Raw genomic sequence first — 20,964 nt, 5'->3', positions numbered from 1 at the left:
ATCAATGGCAAACACTTCAGACACTCTTCCACTTGTCTAGGCTATTATCCCCAAAAGGCACGGTAGATTAAGTAGAAAAATAACTCTTTAATTAGGATAAAATCTCCCTTTCAGAATCAATTGTTTTTGTTTAAGGCAGCTTTTTAAGAAATATAATTAGAACACACCTTACCTGAGTGTTCGGGAGACGTGCATGTAGGCCCCAAGGCTCAGAATGATGGTGGTCGGGGGTGAATATAATGTATTACATACTTTTCAAGAAGAGTGCAGTGTGAGCCACTGTCAACCCTAGTTTAATCCTTCCCTCCTCTGTGTTGTGCGATGTTATGTTGTTATCTTAATGATAATCGCTGCCCATTTTTCTGCAAACTCCCCACCCCCCAAACCCCTGGGCTCCTCTGCCAGGCTGGGGCGGGTTGAGGAGCTACGCCTTATCAACAGCTTTGTCATTAAATCAGCTTTTTCTACACCACGTCCCAAAAAGTTTACCGCCGTCGCTCTTATCAGAAAGGATCACCACGCTGATTTTCTTTTCAATCATGGCTATGCTCATTCACCCGGGCGCAGATCAAATACAGCACAGGCTTTTCCATAGGGGGTGGAAATAGCATTTAATACTGAGACAAAGAAACATGGACAATGGCATGATTTCTATTTGTCATCGGTGGCATTTTCATACAACCACAGTCACGCAAACAGATGTGCATGTACACACACACACACACACACACACACACACACACACACACACACACACACACACACAGACACACACTATTTTGACATAATCACTAGAGACACACCATTTCAGTAGAAAGGCAACCTTGCACAAAATAGTATAAGTTGTCACCACGTTATTTTGCGACGTGCTGTGAAAGGGAGAAAAAAGTAGCGCCATCTGGTGGACAAATAGTTGACAGCAAGTATTTTTGAAAGTGCTCTGACAATTTCAAGCTATAGTAAATTCGTTCAACAACTAAAATAGCAAGGGGGGGGGGTAACGTAATACCGAGGCAAAGAAAAATTGGCAATGGCATGATTTGCATTCGTCAGTCGCTGTCAACTCTTTTACCATACACAAAATACAAGCACACGTTTTATTTTGCTGTTCATCAGCAACGACACACACTAACAGCGGCAAGGCACTCTTGCCAAAAACTGTAAAATATATCACAAACTGCAACATGCTTTGGATGGGGGAAAAGCGTTACCGTCTGGTAGACAGAGTCAGCAGGTAGTCCAAACTAAAATTTTAACAAAAAGAATTGTATTTGCTTTTGTTTATATAAATGTTATGCAACATAGCTAAAATAGCATGAGGAAAAATATAACTAAAGCACGGAAAAATGGACAACGGCGTGATTTGCATTTATTGCCAGCAGCTTTCTGCTCTTTTCTTTCAAACACATTCACACGTGCACTTTTTATTTTCACGTACATCAACAGCGACGTATACTTTGCACAAAACTGTAAAAGATGCCGTATTTTGCTACATGCTTTGTTGGGTAAAAGTAACAAGATGTGATGGACAAATGGCAGTCAGCTGGTTTAAACTAAAATATTTTTATTTTAGGATTGATGCGTTTTTTAAAATAAAACTGATTAAAAATGGGAACTTTTATGTTCTTTAATGAATATCCTCTCGTAATTTTGACTTGGATTGATTCAACATAATTAAAATAGCGCTGGGCTGAGAGTAACGTCACACTAAGAAAAATGAAATTGCCAAATAGCATTATTTGCATTGGCATGGAACAAACAATCAAGAAAACTTTGTCTTTGCAGTGCATGGCTATTTTTCAATCTTAAAAGTATTGTTATTGAGTTCATTGTTTTAGAACAGGTACATTACCACAATTTTCACAGCTTTATATTACAGAAGGCAAGCTGTGAACATCCCAGTAAGGATGCAATTGGTCGATAACTCTTGTGAGAAAACGTTCTGTCCCAGTGAGTGTTCTGATTGTCTCGGTGTTGTGCTTGAGTGCAGGGCAGTGCCAAATGAACTCTGATGTTTGACATCCAGTCAGTGCACTCGGGGGGTCACAGAGATCCCCTCGCCTGAGCACACACGCTTAGAGTGCGGCAAACTGCTGAACGGCGGCGGTTCTGGGGGTCTCTTGAATGTGGACGGCATGGCACACGTGTCTCTGTCCTCCCACAGTGTGCCGAGAGTCTCTGGGGGTTGATAGCCTGGCTCCTGAGGGTCCAGCGGGTCTTTGGAAAGCAGGATGCTGATGGAGGGTACCGTCCTGTGCACAGTCATCTCCGATGTCCCCTGCTCTGTGTTCTCCCACACCTCCTTCACCACCTTGTTCTGCAGCTTGGTCAATTGGTGCAAAGAGCCTACTTTGCGTTTCATGATCTCGGCACATGTGATAGTCTTGGTGACGGCGCGGCCCGACCCGGTGAAGACGACCTGTCTGAGCCCGCTCTCTCCTCCCCCGCAAAGTCCTTTCTCTCCTTGCATCCGAGCCATGGCGAAGCCCATCAAGTTGCGGATCTTGCTCCCCTCTTTCACACGCATCTCCAGTGTCCCCGGAGTCAGTCCGGGGAAGGGACAGGGGCTGTGCTCCTCAGTTCTGCAGACTTTCTTGAAGCCTTCCTGCCCCAGTTTGAGTGCAGCAGGAGGCACGGGAAAGGGTATCGTTTTGAATGTGGTCTTAATAACATTATTCTCCACTTTGGGCGAGCTGGCATTGTTGTAAATCTGGCCCTGGTATGGAGGAAAGGTTGCAAAGTGTTGTCCATTCTGTATTTGAATCGAGGCGTTTACTTCTAGTCCCTGATGGGGCTTGAGCGCACCCCCGGTTAGGAAGTGGTCACTGACCACGCCGTCCCCTGTGAACATGCCTCCGGTCCTCAAAGCCTCACTAATAGTCCAGATTTGTTTACTTTTCCATCATGGCAAACCACTCGATTCTTCATCCTACTGTCAGCTGTAAAGTTTTACAAAGAGACTTCATAAAAGAAACATTACGCTCTTCTCCCCTAAGGGTGATATCAATGCAGTTTTTAATGCAGACTCTCTTAAGGAGCTGGAGAATTAAGATAAACACCCGGCTAGCGAATCAAAAGCACTGCCGGGACCATTCAAGACGTTCATTAAAGAGAATCTCCATTTCATAGCATTTAGAAAGCGCTTCGGGACAGATAACGATAATGACAATGGGCTATATTATTCATTCCAGTTGAATTTTTCTGCAATGGGTACCAAATATAAGAAGTACTTTGCCTGTATCTTAAGGAAGACTTGACTTTTCCTCAAGCAGTCCGGTCCATCCGGTTGTCGCTCTCAACTCAGAAGTGACCTCTCCTTTCACTCCCGCTCATAAGTTCCGCCGTCATAATTTGGACTTTTGCCCATTTCTAGTCTGGCATGAGTCTGTCACCTGAGTTGTGCGGAGTTCCCTGGAGCGCCCCGGAGCGTTCCTCCCCGGAGCTCTGACTTGTCTCTAGTGATGCCACGGGTATTGTGTTCTTGCTTCCACAAAAAGACATGAGGGACAGGAGCTGCCTCACCAATGCTTACAGGAGGAGTGTCTGTGTGGTTGGGGGGGGGGGGGGGGGCATGAGAGAAGGAGGGAGACGGCCCTCTTAAAGGCACAGATTTTTTCCATCTTTCATCACAACACCGTCCCCTCCCGTTCCGCGTCAGCCTGCTGTGTCCCTTTAAGAACACCGCACATATCCCTGGCAACTTTGTCAATCTTTTTAGAGGACATTCCATTGTTCAATGTACATGCCTGATTAAATCTGAGGATCAAAGAATAGCAGCGAAGTCAACTTTAGAAAAAAAAAAGTTTCCTTTAAACAACATAAGGTGTTGTAATTGCAAACATCCTTCAAAAGAGGTGAATGAAAGTCAGTTCCATAAAATTGTGGCGGCTTTAATTCACAAGATTATTTGTAGCCATTAGAGTTTAAATAATGCCACATTAAGGGCTTCAGTCAAGTGGTCATGGTCTTAGATTGTCATGCTGCCAACCTGGCTGAAAAGTATTTAAAGGAGACATATTAAGCGTGTCTGTTCTCAATTTCAAAAAAGTGTCACGTGTCTTAGTAAAAGTTGTCTGTCATTCTGAGATCACAATACAAAGAGGATTAAGAATTACAGCTCACTTATACTTATATAATGCTCCACATGAAATATCTTTGGTTGCAAACGATCCACTGATCAATCTTCCCCCCAGTATTGTGGGTGGGGCCAATAACGAGTGTACTCAAGCTTTTGCTATCAAGATGACAAGGCCACGTTCATGGCGTTGCACCATTGTGAGGGCTACTACTTGGCGCATGTCTATTTAAAAAAACACACACACAAAAAAAGTGAACCTCCATTAAGAAAATCGCTCCAGCTCGCTCGATTTTGGTCAACTTGCCTTCCAACCCAGAAACATCACAAATCTGATATCCAGAAAAAACAACCCAAGAGGTGTACCACTACAATCTGCTTCTCTTTTTGCAGTAAAATTGCAGTAAAATGTTGATCCTACAGACCTCTCGTCACTGCCCTCTGAAGCATTTATGTAAAAGGAACCTTTATGTTGGGTCGAGAAAGAGATGGTGTTCTTCTGGCGGCAGGTTCGCATGCTCCAAATTTGTACAGTTGCTGCAAAACCATCAAAGAACAGGTGTCAATTTTCAGTGGTGAGAAGTGATAAATTTGAAAATATTGTAATTAAATTTTGTAGGTATCTGTATTTGAATATATATTTTTCTGATGGCTTTTTACTTTTAATCTTTATATTTTGAAAAGAGATATATGTGCTTTTTATTCAGTGGTCAAAAGAGGCTCGTGTCTTCATTTAATCTCAGGTGCTGATGGGATTTAAAAAAAAAAAAGACATCTAGAGGTAAAGTCAACCGCTGTTGAGATCTTAACTGACTGACATCTTTGAACTCCATAAACTGGAGAAACAGGCACAGCAGTGAAAGGAACGTGAACCAGGGAACCTAAACAACTGATAGAAAGGCACAAGATATTCCCGGTCCACGGTAAAATGAAAGACTTGTTTGATGATCATTCAAATATTTGACTTTATATATCTGTGGGGGAAAAAAAAAATCAGTGATACATTTTTTCAAGTCAGTTTACATAGAAAATATATGGTTCGATGTTCAAGAGTGTTCAGTGATTTTTTTTTTTTTCCCTTCTTAGTCTGAGCCCCATGTAAGGTAATAATAGAGGGAAACTAGTTTGTGTGCGGTTAAGTTTTATTTTTGATTGTGCAAAGCTATCAAAGCGGATACTGTACATGACTGTAATAATTCATTTATTTTGTACTTAAATACTTTTTGGCTGTATTTTTTTTAAAATGTATTTATATAAAGGAGTTGAATCAGTACTTAAAAGTAGAATCGTTTTTCTTTAAACTTTAATTTTTTTTTTTTCACAAATCAGTATATAAGTACCGAGTGTGAGTACTTTTGCCACCTCTGCTAATTTTGGCTATACCTCTGGACTAAAGTGTCTTTAAGCACAGACATTGCAGAGTATTTCCTTGCTCAAAGCACTTCTTTGGTGACAGTCTTTCTTCTGTTGGACAGAAAGATGGATTGGTGAATAAATAGCTGAAGGGCGGATAGGTATCTTGATGGGCTTTCCATCACCAGTGGGTGGCGCTTCCCAACTCGCTTCTTGCACCCCAGACAGTTATAGTGTCCACCTAATCAGCTTGGTGGACAGGTGGATTTGTTTTTTTCCCCCCACGTGACTGACAGATTGGAGAATGTGTGAGGACAGCCCACTGAGGCTGAACGTATAAGACCGAGAGAGACCGACGAATCCTAACCACCCTTCCACTCAGTATATCTCCCAGTAAACAGTAGTGCCCAGACAGGTATATGAGGCTAATATAAAGGCTTGTGTGTTGTATAGGATGCTAATAAGGGAGTCCCTTGATGTTCTTCAGGGATAGTTTAACTTGTCACCTTCATATGTCTTCATTGTACATCACTGATCATCAATGTGACCACTCAAATCATCTATACAGTAGAGCATATTATCAATATTATTGAAACATTTTCTATTTCTAGCAGTCTTTCCACATCTCTGGAGATATTTTGGCCCACTTTTCCTTGTACAATTGTTTGAATGCAGCAAAACTGGAGGCTTTTGCAACAGTGACGGCCTTTCACTTTCACTTCAGTCAGGGCTTGTACCTGACCTGACTTTGACTTGGCCAGTCCAAAACCTTCATATTATTTATTTCATCCATTCATTTTCTCAGCCGCTTATCCTCACAAGGGTCGCAGGAGTACCTTAGCCTATCCCAGCTATCAATGGTCAGGAAGCAGGGTACACCATGAAATGGTTGTTAGCCAATTGCAGGGCACATGGAGACGGACAACAGTCCTTCTCACAATCACACGAAAAATTTAGTGTGTCCAATTAATGTTGAATGTTTTTGGGATGTGGGAGGAAACCGGAGTGTCTAGAGAAAACTCACACAGGCAGGGCCAGGATTGAACCCTGATCCTCAGAACTGTGAGGCCAACGCTTTACAGCTGCGCCACCGTGCCGCAATATTATTAATTAATTATTGTTATAATTATTATTGGTATAATAACTATTATTATAATTATCATTATTATTTTAATCTATTTAGAAATTGACTTTCTGGTGTGTTTGGGATTGTTCTACTGCTGAACCCAACTGTGCTTCAGCTTTAGGTCAGAAATTAATGGCTGAACATTGTCATTAAGGATTTTCTGGTTTCGGTGAAATGTTTTGGTGTGGATAAAGTAATTAAATAAAAAAAAAATAACTTAATTACAGGAAGTTAATGTTGGTTGGACCTGACTGATTAGGTTACATAATCTGACCAGAACTATAATTTCCAACCTTTATAGAGCCAAAGCACATATTTTACAGTTTAAAATCTCACGGCGCACCAACAAACAAAAATGTCACAAAGTAGATACACTAATTAGTGTCTGTACTTCCTGCTATTTAATAGAAAACCATTAATTTGTTCTGTCGGTCACGATGCCTAATGAGCATAAACTGATGAACAAAGATACGTTATTTCTTGCAAATATATTTTTGGAGCACTGCAAATGACTGGCGACCAGTGTCAGCGTGTAGTCCGCCTTTCGCCTGAAGGTAGCTGGGATAAGCTCCAGTACTCCCACAACCCTTGTGAGGATCAGCGCCTTGTAAAATGGGCGGATGGATTTATGAGCAATTAAGTACACAAGTGCATACAGTAAATTAACAGGTCATTTAAATAGACACATTACTCCATCTTGTCATCAGATCCGTTACTTTTTCATTTCTTTCTTTTTTTTTTAAACTCGCTGGTCGTGTAAAGCCCAATTTTTCCCCAATCTATTCCTTATTGTTGATTCATGAACACTGAACGGAGGGAGGCAAGAGACATCTACAGTTCTGTAGATGTTGTCTTAGTGTTCTTAATAATTGTCATTGCTGTGCTTTATTTTGTTTTTTATTGTATTCTTGTATGCACTTTTTTTTTCGGCCAGCCACACCTGGGATGCTTCACCATTGTTTCATGTCTACATTTGTGGATGATAACACCCACCATGGTTCAGTGGAGTTGTAAAGCTTCAGAAATTGCTTTGTACTTTCCAGACTAATAGATGTCATTGACTAAAAAAAAAAATAGTAATTTCTTTGGATTGTGGCCTTTCTGTCATCTTTTTGACATCTTTTGGCCAACTTCATTTATCAGACAGATTCTGCTTAAATGGTTTCTTGTCTGAACAGGTGTGAAGATAATCAGGCTTGAGCGTGGTCAGTGAAAATGAACTTTCTAAAATAAATAAATAAACAAACAAACAAATAGATAGATAAATAAATAAAAATAATAATAATTAACCACAATACAATTCATGGTTTAAAAATTACTTTTTCACATATGAACAGGCAGTTTTGAATAGTTATTCTTTAACAAACAAATGCCATCCATCCATTATCTGAGCCGCCAATCCCCAAAAGGGTAGCGGCAGTACTGGAGCCTCAATTTTGATTTTATCATCATTGTCTTATATTTACATTTGGTTGATGTCCTGTTGAATGTTTGACGAAAAAAAGACATAAGAGCAAGGATAGGAGGAGAAGGAAGAGGGGGTGTGTTTTTAAGTGCTCACTACCAAATTGATCATTGTGTTGTTTGGGAGAAATTACTCTCATCAGTCATACAGGGATGCACAGCTGCCTACGGGGATGTGCTAATGTCACTGCGTAATAAAGCGTGTGTGTGCGAGTACAGCAGTGGGGGTGGGGGTTGGTGCAAATGTAAGAGGGCAACAGGGAGAGAAGTCTAATTTAACCACAGAGAGCTTTAAATTGATGATGAAGACTGCTCTGTAATCATCTGTATTTACCACATCATCACGACAAGTAGTTTACTGCTTGTCGCATCTGGAAGGTGATTGATGAACAAAATGGCCGTGTTAGAGGGAGCGCACTATGGTTTTAAGAGGAAAACACACACGGGAAGCTAACATAGTAGTCTACACCAGAGGTTCCCAACTGTTCTGGCTTGAGTAGCAACCGTCACGCCTATGGACAAGCGCAACCCAAACAATATTCTTTAACTTCTCAAATATATTTAATAAAAACATTTTGAAACTTGTATCTAACATATGAGCAATTTTGTTGTATGCCAATAGACACAAAATTCAAGTTGTACGGCATAAGTGCTACAATTGAAAAGGAAATATTCCATTTTACACACAAGTGACTGTATTTTAATTAAAAACAAATGACACAACTATGTACGTACATAGAAATTTAATGTAACTTCATTGAAATGTTTGAAACTTGTTTTGTGCACAAACAGGAAATAAAAGTGCAGCAGTTCAAAATCCACAAGCTATACTGATCAAGGTGACAAATAGAGAAAATGGAATTTAGATACAAAAAAAAAAACTGAGCTTCTTTGCTTCAAACAGCACAAACTGTATTTTCATAAAATCCAGGCCAAGAGTACCAAAATGCAGAAGACCTTTTCATCACGAGTGCCAGACACATGGCAACTAACCAGGCTCTGGTAATATGAGAACCAAACATAGCAGTGTAAGGTTCCTTTTGGGATTGCACTCCGAGCGTGCTTTGCTGCACTCCAGACCATTTGAAAACTCAGAGCATCGTTGGAATGTGTTGTTCTGTTATTCCGAGTTTTGAATGTCCTCTGGCCATTCTGGCTGGGTAGGCAGGTTGAACATGAAAGCTGTTCTCACAAGATGTGAGAGTTGTGAGCTAATGGGTCATTTGAACAACCTCATTTAGCATTCGCGTGTAATGTGGATACGGCCCAAAATAATGGTCATTCGTAGCACTCACACTCTCAAGGCATCTTTATCCTAACGTGGGCGGTGACGGCGCTGACGTGACTGTGGCTATCCCGTGTGCAGTTTGCCGTTATACTCGAGTGGAGCCCAGGCGCGTAGTTTTGTAACTGTACTGGAGTTCTCCAAGTCAAGAGCGCCGCTACGGCTGGCATTGGCCAGCACGCCACAGGGTGGTTTCATCTGCATTTTTACACATCTGGTAGCAGTTTTTACGTTCCTTTCTGGAAGAAGAAAAAAAAGCGACAGTCGTGTGGAACAGTGTCAGCGACAATAAATGGAACTAAGGAAAAAAATGTGTCCAGTGAGTTGGCAACTTTCGTGTTCATGCTATGGTCTTGTCCAGTCGGGCTCAACTGCATGGCGCAGTGTGCACCACGTTTAAAAAGGTTTCTAACCTGTCAGTTGCTGGTCCGATGTGTAGCTAAAGTATCACTCGACTTATTTTTTTTTACGGCTTCTTTTTGACAAACAGACTTAAATGAAAGACACCGGTCACAGAAAATCAAAAACAAGTGAAAAGCAAATTGTCTTTGCAGTTTCCATCAGCTTCTTCTTCACTTCGCTTTGTAAAACCATCAGGGCTTTGAAGTGCTGTGTAATGACCTTTTTGTGGAGAGCTTTTTTTTCCCTTCCCTTCCACACCTCCCTCCCGTGTAAGTGCCTTCATTTAATGAAGTGGAAAAGGCGGTGGCCATGTCGGGGATGGTGGCTATGTCTGCAGCGACGGGCACTCACTCGTGCTTGGTCAGTTGCTCCTTTGTAATTCCTCTGCACTAACACTTTACTTGAGCTGACCTTGGCTCTTCATATCTGTGTCATTCAGCCCTCAGATACTTATTGGAAAGTCAGACAAAACTTTTGGCTCACCACAGCTGGAACTGAAAGGAATAATAAGGGCTCGTTCTTCATCCGAGACCACACAGATTTTTATTACATGTACTGATCTTACCATACTGTAGTTTTAGGTTGTTTTCAAACTGGTATGAGAAATGCACTAAATGAATACGAAAGCAAATATATTTTTCATTGTCCTTTTCCTCCCTTATGTCTTTGTGAACCTAATTCCCGTTCAATTTAAAGCTACAATAAGGGATATTTAAAAAAAAAAAAAAAAAAAAACTCCTATTCTGATTTCTACTGACCACTTTCCTTTTTCTTTCACTGATCAGAAAAGCATGTACTGTTATTTAAATCAACAATAAACAATTTTTTTCAGTGCAACCTCACATGGGATTTAAAGCGTAACTAATGGACACTTATCATTCCTGGTGCCTCGTGTTTTCCACCAACGGACTGCTAAATAAATTTAAAGCAACAAAATACTCAATTTGATTTCCTCTTGTGACTTACTTGGGTTTTTTTTTCTGACCGGAACACCATGTAGCATTTGAACCAACAATAAGGTATCCTGTTTTTCACTCATTTGAACTTATGTAATGAATACTTTTTCCTCCCCCCTTAAGGTTCTCTTATATGAAAAAAAAAATGTAATAAAACATGGTCTATGGACAGCAGAACCTTAAGGCTAGAATGGTTTAAATTTTTTGCTGACAACGTACATTATCAATGTTTACTTTCTGTGTGCAGTTCAAAGCCGTGGCTAATTTAAAAAAAATGAGGGGGAAGGGTGGGGGGTCTTTCCTTTGTTTCCTTTTTGTGGCAGGTGGTGTGAATTAACTAGGTTGCAGCATTGAGAGGAGCCAGATGAGGTGGCTGGGCCATCTAATTCGGATGTCTCCTGGACGCCTCCCTGGTGAGGTGTTCCGGACATGTCCCACCGGAAAGAGACCCCGAGGACAACCCAGGACACGCTGGAAAGACTATGTCTCTCGGCTGGTTTGGGAACACCTCGGGATCCCTCTGGAAGAGCTTAAAGAAGTGGCTGGGGAAAGGGAAGTCTGGGTATCCCTGCTGAAGCTACTTCCCCGGCGACTCGACCCGGAAGATCGGTAGATAAAATTAAGCTCCTCCCCTTACGGAGGAGTAGCAGCTCGACACTGAGCCCCTCCCGGATGACCAAGCTTCTCACCCTATCTCTAAGGGAGAGCCCAGTCACCCCTCATTTCGGCCGCTTGTATCCAGGATATGTTCTTTCGGTCACGACCCAAAGCTCATGCCCATAGGTGAGGGTAGGAACGTAGATTGACTGGTAAATTGAGAGCTTTGCCTTTCGACTTAGCCTTTGCCCTAGCTAATGAAAACTCTGTTTTCTTTCACCATTTTGTAGCATTAATAAACAGATTTTCTTAGGGGGGTGTCAGTTACTTCGGGATTTACGCTATGCATGGCAGGGCTCGTCGCTGTCCCCTGTATAGAGGGTTTACCTTAGCTTCACTGTACTTGACTTTGCAAACTTTGTAAAGGCATCGTGTCCAACTCAAATTATAGTATATACTGTTAGCATTAATCCTAATTGTAACTTAAATTAATTACTGGTATTTTGTCCACTAAAACTTTGTTATCCTGGGTCCCCATGGCAACAATAAACATCATGTTCCACCAAGCAATTTCTATGTATATGTTGAATCAGATACGCCTTCATGTTTTCTTGGCTAGAATTGGGAGGGAAACGTAATTGCTAACTGGTTTGACACATTGATTTACTTTTCTGATGGAACTGCAGCGCCATCCATTTTCATTGTTTGTTTGCACTCTGCTGAGTATAGCCGTTGTGCTTCGTCGTCAGGGTTGCACCCACACACACACATACACATGGCCCCCCTGACAGCCGGTCACTCACTTTGCGTTAACCGCAAGTGTTTTCACGGTCATCAAACAACGATGGCCTGCAGGCGCTCATTTTCGCTCCGTGTGGCGCTCGCCCTGCAGCTCGGTTCTGCCCCACAAATTCACAGCCGGCCCCCCAGTTGAAGCGGCGAAGTAGGGAGAGTCATAACACACACACACACACACATGTATACACACACCTAAACTTGCATATGCACACAGCCTCTGGATAAGGACACGCACACAAAAAGTATACACTCAGCATAAGGAAGTCTGTTGGAGCAATTACAAAAACATGGCAGAACAGGAGCGAGCAGGCCTGCGCTATCAGAGGGGAAATAGAGTGAGTGACGGAAAAATGATGACGCCATTAATAATGCTCGTGGGAGGCGGGTGGGTGACCCTGCGTGCCATTTGTGTGTGACAAAACTTGGCGATGCAAATGGTTGCTATGTTTGATTTTTGGACATTTTAATGTGCCATATTTTTGCAGCACTGCCTCTCTATACATGTGTGTATGTTCTATATATAAATAATAAAACCTAGATACACATACTGTATACATGCGGTAGTACCTTGGCTTACAAGTGTAATTTGTTCAATGACCAAGTGCTAAGATTATTTTTCTCATACATCAAATCCTTTTTACCCATTGAAGTGAAAGTGAACTGAAATGTCATTAATCTCTTCCAGCCCTAAAAAAGCACATTTAGTTGCTAATGAAGGAAAATACCATGTATAAAAATAATTCCAAATGTGTCAAAATCTAACAAAACAATGAAAGAGTGTAAAGAATTTAACCACTTTAATAAACTGTAAGATGAAAGTCACATGCATAGTAGTTGAATATTTTTGTGTTAATGTGTGCTTTTTAAGAGGCCTGGTCCAGTGAGTAACATGATGAGCCCGGAGCATGTTGACAGTTTACCACATGGTTTGTTCAGTGTTAGCAATTTCGCCGTGCTCTTTCCAAGTGTTTTAATTTTGTATTTTATTTTTAATGTACACTTGACTTGCTCAATCGATGGGTAAAAGTGCATAGGGGATTATTGCTTTTTTTCACAATCAGTTTTATTGTCCAAGTATGTAAACAATACACAATGAATTTATCCCGTAGTTGGGATAACTACTCAACATGTATGGATAGGATCCAACACTTTCCCGACCCCTGGGAGGATAAGCGGCTCTGAAGATGGATGGATGGATGGATGTTGCTGATGAGTTATCACCCTGAAAATACTGGGATTTCATTTCCCCCATTGTCCAGAGTAAAAGCCACCTGCAACTTTTACGGTATAATCTGAAAAACATGTTTGATTTTTTTTTTGTTTAATGTGGCTTTTGTATATAATGTGCAAACTAAAACATGCATCACAACATGACAGGAATGATGGTGAAATTCTATTAACTTTGCATCCCTTGCAGCTCTGACTATCGCCACCCATTTTCTGAGCCGCTCATTCTCACGAGGGTCGCAGAGTCTATCGGAGCTTTCTTTGGCCAGGAGGCGGAGTACACCCTGAAACGGTTTCCAACAAACCGCAATGCACATATAAACGAGCATTCGTACTGACAATCACACCTAGTGGCAATTCAGAGTCTCCAATCAATGCATGTTTTGGGATCTGGGAGGAAACCATAGTGTCTGGAGAAAACTCACTCCGGCATGGGCTGAACATGCCAACTACACACAGGTGTGGTTGTGATTTTAACTCTGGTCCTTAGAACTGTGAGGCTAATGCGTGAGTCTCCCCGCCGTGCCTCTGAATGACTATATTAAAGTATTTGATGACCTATTCTTATACTACAAAATTAAATGAATTAGTTTTGACAGTGTGATCATACAGTGTTTTAACTAATTCATTTTTTCTAGTAATAGTGATCAATTTTTACAACTATGTTCTATATTAGAAAAGAACACATTTTGCTCTCACTTAAACAATTTCCCGAACGTACCTCACACACTCACCAACTGTGATGTAGACAGGAATGGTGGCAGCGGCCACACTAAATTGGTTGCCAAATAGATTACAGTGTTAATGATGAATGTTTGTCGTTTGTTTATCACGGCTGAACTTGAGCTGAACACAATTTGCACAAGCTTTCATACTGTATGTCAGGAAAAAAAAACTTTGGCGGAGAGAGAGGTTGCTGGTACAACCTTACATGTCACTGGTGCTCACATTGCACGTTGCTATGGAATGGTACCACACTTTGCCATTTTTCATCTGTTACTCTTGCATTTTTCTTATCAATTCAGATTCGCCCTTCCCACACCAGCGACCAAGCTTGGCTTAATTTGCGCCTTTTAGGTGACAAAGTAATCGCGTTGTCATGTCCGTGCATCCGTCGAGCACAGCGAGCGATCTGTGATTCGCAATTTGGCTTTCAATGTGTTTTATGAGGCGCAAAATGAGAATTTTGACTGTCAAATAGCGACACAAGACCGCTTAATTCGAGCCTCGATCCTATATAGGATAAAAAAGGACTGCATGACGTGTGAGGAAATCTTTTCATGTCCCTTGAGCATTCATTTTGTTGGTTGATGACGCTCGCCTATTCTTTTTCTTCTTGCCTTCCCTTGTCTTCTCCAACTGTTCATACACACACACAGTCACACACATGAATCCCTGCTCCCTCGGGTGCGACCATTCCCTCGGCACTGCATTGCAGATGCCTCTCATAGAGTGAGCTGGAAGTTTCACTATAGACATGCAACATGAGACAGTTTGAAAGAGAGAGACTCAGAGGTACGAGTTGAGACATTCCCTTCTACTACTGGTAAATATTGGATACTGCTTCACCTTGGATTTTGAGAGAATTTTATGCGTTGGTAATAGAAATAATCAGGTCAAGGGTGAAATTGTCACCATCATAAAAACATGATTCACAATACGAGCAATACAGTATATTTCATTACCCATTTGGTTTCTACATGGGACAATACGTCCTCACTGACCACAGGTTTTTGGTTGTGCAACCAAATTTTGCACTCGAGACATGTTAAATAAAAAGTAACTAAGTAAGATAAGACTGACCAAAAGAAATGTGCTTATTGGGGTGAACGGTTTATTTTCTTTACTCCAGGGATGATTTATTTTTGTGATGTTCCCTGTGCAAAACCACGGAGATTATAAGCAGGGTGCAGTGCACCTTGCTATCCCTAATCAAGTACCCGTACCTTACGGATGCAAATGGCTCTCCACTTGAAGTTACCACAAGAAAATATATAATCTGGTTGTATAAGTAAATGCTTTTGAATTCACTAATGTAAAGATCAATAAATAGTTTAGGATATATTTTGACTTTAATATTGTATGGTACACATTGTGCAATATGCACGATAGATTAACCTGCATTTAACTGATTCTTTGTTTCTATGATTTCTAATCATTTCTTTCCCCCAAAATAAAAATCATGTTGGAACTAGTAGTCTTATAGACAGAATTTCACCTACCATTAACCTCAGACTGCCCATGTTTGTTTTTACCCCTAACCCTAAGATACAATTGATTTTCCAAGCAGTCAAGTGTATAACACATACCAAACCAAACCAAAAAGTGTGACCACAAAACAAAGAATGTTAACCGAACCATGAATTTTGTGAAGCATCCTATCCCTACTACCTACTCTTCCTGCCTACCCACCGACCTACTAACCATAATCTGAGCGCCATATTTCCATTATAACATTCCTTGTTATCAATATGATGGATTGGTCTATACATAAATTCGGAATCCATCCATCCATTATTTGAGCCGCTTATCCTCTCACTGGTCACGGGAATCCTGCAGCCTATTCAAGCTATTTCCGGGAAAGAGGCGGGGTACACCCAGAACTGGTTACCACCCATTCACAGGGCACAGAAACACAACCATTCACACTTGCATTCACACCTCAGGGCAATTTGGAGTCTGCCAATTACGGATAGCCCGGAGAAAACCCACTCAGACACTGGGAGAACATGCAAACCCCACACATGTAGGGCCTGGATTTGAACCCTGGTCCTCAGAACTGTGAGGCAGAAGCTCCAACCACTTGCTCCATTATGTCGTCTATTGAGAATAGTCTTGTGAAAAGTTCTTTGCTGATTGATTGCTAAGCTACAAGCAGCAGAGGCACTGTTTAATCAATACCAACTACATTTTGATGTTTGCATCTTCTTTGGAACAATTTGTTTTATTTTAACATGAATAATATTTTCCACGTGCAAAACCTGTTGTGGATGTTTTTATATTTGTTATTGCATGCTGTTTGATCAATGACACCCATTTAAATTGACAACAACCACAGCAGCTGATAATGGCCTTTTGTGTCTGCGTCTGTTTTGACTGGCCCTCGGGCTAAAAGTTAATGGACGCAGTAGAAAAATGTTGATCAATTATATTGTGAATAAATAGACCATGCAAAGGCAAATTCGGAAGGCATTAATGAACGCCTCAGAGCCACAATCCACCATCTCTACTTTTCAATTTGGAGGCGTCGTGCCTCCCCACACTACACATGCAGACAAACAATGCCGCACCTGAATGGCAAGATCCACAGTCGAGATGACAAATAAGGAAAAAAAAAATCATGTCATAGTGGCCCAAAGGCAGGCATGTTAGAAAAATGAAGAAAGAAAAAACATTGTAGAAATAATTTAACATGTATCTGTTGGTCTCAATTTCTCTCTGAGAGTTTTTGTGGCTTCCAACTCGTCATGGATACATTTTCATATCTGTAATTATGTAGAAAGTTGCTCTCCAATCAAACCCCTTTTTTTCTGTGAGGAATTTACATTTTAAACAATCCTGACTGATTTGTGATGGGTTTTGCTCTATGAGCCCCTAATCTGACTCATGGTTTGAGTGAGTAGGAAATCATACAAAACGTTACATACTCCATGGAATTTCCAAAATCCAATTGACCAAAAAGTAGTATACCATTGTGCTTTGAGATACAATAGTGTTCAAAATAATTGCAGTACCATTGTGCTTTGAGATACAATAGTGTTCAAAATAATTGCAGTACAATGTGACTAACCAGATTAATCCACATTTTCATTTTCATTATTTTTTATTACAACATGTCAAACAAGTTACCAGAATGTGCAGTAGATTCTCAAAAAAAAAACAAGACCCAGCATTCATGATATACACACTCTTAAGGCTTTGCATTTGGAAATTTGTTGATTTGTTGGGTTAAAAAAGAAAAATACCAGTGTGGCATTCTATCAGTGAGGTCACCAATTTTGTGAAAAACAGTTGTGAATGAGGTGGCCACTATGTAAGGATGAAGCCAGCACCTGTTAAACATCCATTTCTCCTTGAAAGCCTGAGGAATATCGGTTGTTCAACACATTGTTCAGAAGAACAGTGTATTTTGATTAAAAGTTCGATTTGAGAAGGGAAATCTTATAAAGAGGTGCAAAATATCATGGGCTGTTCAGCTAAAATGATCTCTCATGCCTTAAAATGGAGAGCAAAACCAGAGAGAGACAAGGCTGAAGATGAAAAACAACAATCAAAATGGATCGCAGATTAACCAGAATGGCAAAGGCTAAGCCAATGATCAGCTTCAGGATGATCAAGACAGTCTGGAGTTACCTGTAAGTACTCTGACAGTGAGAAGACATCTGAGTGAACCTAATCTATTGACAAGAATCCCCCCGTAAAGTCCCTTTGTTTAAAAAAAAAAAAAAAAAAAGCCATGTGTGTAAGAGTTTACAACTTGCCAAAGAACACATCAACTGGCCGAACTAGAAATGGAGGAACATTTTGTGGATTGATGAGAGTAAAACTGTTCTTTTTGGATCCAGGGGTCTTTGTGAGATGACACCCATCCATTATCCGAGCCATTTACCCTCACAAGGGTCACGGGAGAGCCGGAGCCTAACCCCGCTAACTTCGGGAAAAAGACAGACTACACACTGAACTGGTCGGCAGTCAGTTACAGGACAAATATCGACACCATCACTGAGCGGGAATCGATCCCACGCTGTGTACACCAAAGTCAGGCGTGTGTACCACTACACCATCAGTGACTGCATGATGATATGGGCAAGTTTCTGTTACTCTGGTGTTGGCTCTATTTATCGCATTCCAGAGCTCATGGATCGGTTTGCATATGTCAAAATACTTGAAGAGGTCATGTTGTCTTATGTTGAAGAGGGCAAGCCCTTGAAATGGGTGTTTCAACATGACAATGACCCCAAACATATGAGTAAACATGCAAAGTCTTGGTTCCAAAACAACAAAGTTAATGTCATGAAGTGACCGGCTCAATCCCCAGACCTTAATCCAATTGAGAATTTGTGAGGTTACATCTAAAATTGTGTTTCTGAAGCAAAACCAGGAAATGTAAATGAATTGTGAAATGTCATGAAGGAATCTTGGAGTGGAATAACAGCTGAAAGGTGCCACAAATTGGTTGACTCCATGCCACACAGATGTGAAGCAGTTACAAAAAATTGTGGTCATCAAACAAAATATTAGTTAAGTAATTCAAAAGATTGGTAATCCTGGAACCAAAAAAGTTTGTACAAAATAATTTTGAGTTTGTAAAGTCAATGGCATCCTGGCATTTTGTATGACACCCATTTCAACAAACAGAGCTTTAAGAGTGTGTACAGCATATGATGAATGCTGGGTCTTGTTGGTTTTCTGAGAATCTACTGGAGCTACTGGTAACATGTTTGACATGTAGCAGTAAAAAAAAAAAATGATGAAAACATGGATTAATCTGGTCAGTCAGATGCGACTCAAGTCTATTTTGAATACTACTGTACAAGTGAACCGCTTAAGTTTCTCAATATATGACCTGCTGTGCAGATAATTGATAATTTTCTTTTGCTTGTAAGCAAAAATCTGTGATGATTGCTCCATGGTGGAAGTGAATTCAAATCAATATAGCAAGCAGCATTTGGGCAAAAAGTGAGAAACATTTATCGAAAAAGATTATTCAACAAGAGGCTTCAAGCTGTTTATTGCCTTTCCCAATTTATCCTCAACATAGATCAATCCTTTTTCTGAGCAACTTATCCTCACAAGGGTCACGAGAGTGATGGAGCCAATTCCATCTGTCATAAGGCAGGAGCCAGGGTGCACCTTGAACCAATCGCAGGGCACATGAGCAATTTAGAGACTCCAATTAATGCATGTTTTTTGGGGTGTGGAATGAAACCGGAAAACCCATGCATGCACGGGAGAACATGCAAACTCCACACAGGCGGGGACAGGATTTTAACCTTGGTCCTCAGAACTTTGAGGCAAGTGCTCTACAGCTGCGCAACCATGCCGTTCTCTAAACATTTACTGTCAAATAGAGAGTGACACCCCGTGTATTTAAAAAAAAAAAAAAAAAAAAAAGATACATTTCCCTTTAAGTCTGTGTATCTTAATACCAATGAACAATTCAAAACTACAAAGATATGGGAATAACTGCATTGGTGTCGCTGTGTTGTGAGTGAAGCAAATTTATTTATACAGCGCATTTCATACTCCATGCGCCACATGATTAAAAGCATTCAAACAGCTTATCTTCTTCTTCTTTTCCTTTTGGCTTGTCCCGTTAGGGGTCGCCACAGCGTGTCATCTTTTGCCATCTTAGCCTATCTCCTGCATCTTCCTCTCGAACCCCAACTGCCCTCATGTCTTTCCTCACCACATCCATAAACCTTTTCTTTGGTCTTTCTCTCACCCTTTTGCCTGGCAGCTCCATCCTCAGCACCCTACCATCAATATACTCACTCTCTCGCCTCTGAACATGTCCAAACCATCGAAGTCTGCTCTCTCGAACCTTGTCAGCAAAACATCCAACTTTGGCTGTCCCTCTAATGAGCTCATTTCTAATCCTATCCAACCTGCTCACTCCTAGCGAGAACCTCAACATCTTCATTTCTGCCACCTCAAGTTCTGCTTCCTGTTGTATCTTCTGTGCCACCGTCTCTAATCCGTACATCATGGCCGGCCCCACCACTGTTTTGTAAACTTTGCCCTTCATCCGAAGAGAGACTCTTCTGTCACATAACACACCAGACACCTTTCGCCAGCTGTTCCAACCTGCTTGGACCCGTTTCTTCACTTCCTTACCACACTCACCATTGCTCTGGATTGTTGACCCTAAATATTTGAAGTCGTCCACCCTCGCTATCTCTTCTCCCTGTAGCCTCACTCTTCCCCCTCCACTTTTGTCATTCACGCACATATATTCTGTTTTACTTCGGCTAATCTTCATTCCTCTCCTTTCCAGTGCATGTCTCCATCTTTCTAATTGTTCCTCTGCAGGCTCCCTGCTTTCACTGCATATCACGATATCATCTGCGAACATCATGGTCCAAGGGGATTCCAGTCTAACCTCATCTGTCAGCCTATCCATTACCACTGCAAACAGGAAGGGGCTCAGAGCTGATCCCTGATGCAGTCCCACCTCCACCTTAAATTCCTCTGTCACACCTAAGGAGCACCTCACCATTGTTCTGCTGCCATCATACATGTCCTGTACTATTTTAACATACTTCTCTGCCACACCAGACTTACGCATGCAGTACCACAGTTCCTCTCTTGGTACTCTGTCATAGGCTTTCTCTAGATCCACAAAGACACAAAGTAGCTCCTTCTGACCTTCTCTGTACTTCTCCACGAGCATTCTCAAGGCAAATAATACATCTGTGGTACCCTTTCTAGGCATGAAACCATACTGTTGCTCGCAGATACTTACTTCTGTCCTGAGTCTAGCCTCCACTACTCTTTCCCATAACTTCATTGTGTGGCTCATCAACTTTATTCCTCTATAGTTCCCACAGCTCTGAACATCCCCTTTGTTCTTAAAAATGGGAACTAGAACACTTTTCCTCCATTCTTCAGGCATCTTTTTGCCCGCTAGTATTCTGTTCAATAAGTTGGTCAAAAACACCACAGCCGTCTCTCCAAATTG

General features: G+C 41.2%; 1 protein-coding gene across 9 annotated transcripts in view; it reads right to left on the bottom strand.

Annotated features, from left to right (window-relative positions):
• Positions 1-601: 601 nt before the first annotated feature.
• Positions 602-20,964, bottom strand: part of LOC133498476 (uncharacterized) — a 29,755-nt gene continuing 9,392 nt past the window's right edge. For 2 of the 9 annotated variants that reach the window (XM_061815351.1, XM_061815347.1), the window contains 2 exons: positions 4,501-4,612; positions 602-3,543 (listed from right to left, as the gene is read on the bottom strand). In XM_061815351.1, coding sequence (XP_061671335.1) covers positions 2,027-2,851 — 825 coding nt within the window. In that variant the 5' untranslated portion in view covers positions 2,852-3,543; positions 4,501-4,612 and the 3' untranslated portion in view covers positions 602-2,026. Of the gene's footprint in view, positions 3,544-4,500; positions 4,613-9,313; positions 10,370-20,964 lie in introns of those variants that run through there. The other 7 variants (XM_061815353.1, XM_061815352.1, XM_061815348.1 and 4 more) reach the window with 7 other exon arrangements.

The sequence above is a fragment of the Syngnathoides biaculeatus genome, chromosome 3 (assembly GCF_019802595.1).
Source record: "Syngnathoides biaculeatus isolate LvHL_M chromosome 3, ASM1980259v1, whole genome shotgun sequence".
In the NCBI taxonomy this organism is placed as follows: domain Eukaryota; kingdom Metazoa; phylum Chordata; class Actinopteri; order Syngnathiformes; family Syngnathidae; genus Syngnathoides; species Syngnathoides biaculeatus.
This window is presented reverse-complemented; position numbering and strand designations above follow the sequence as displayed.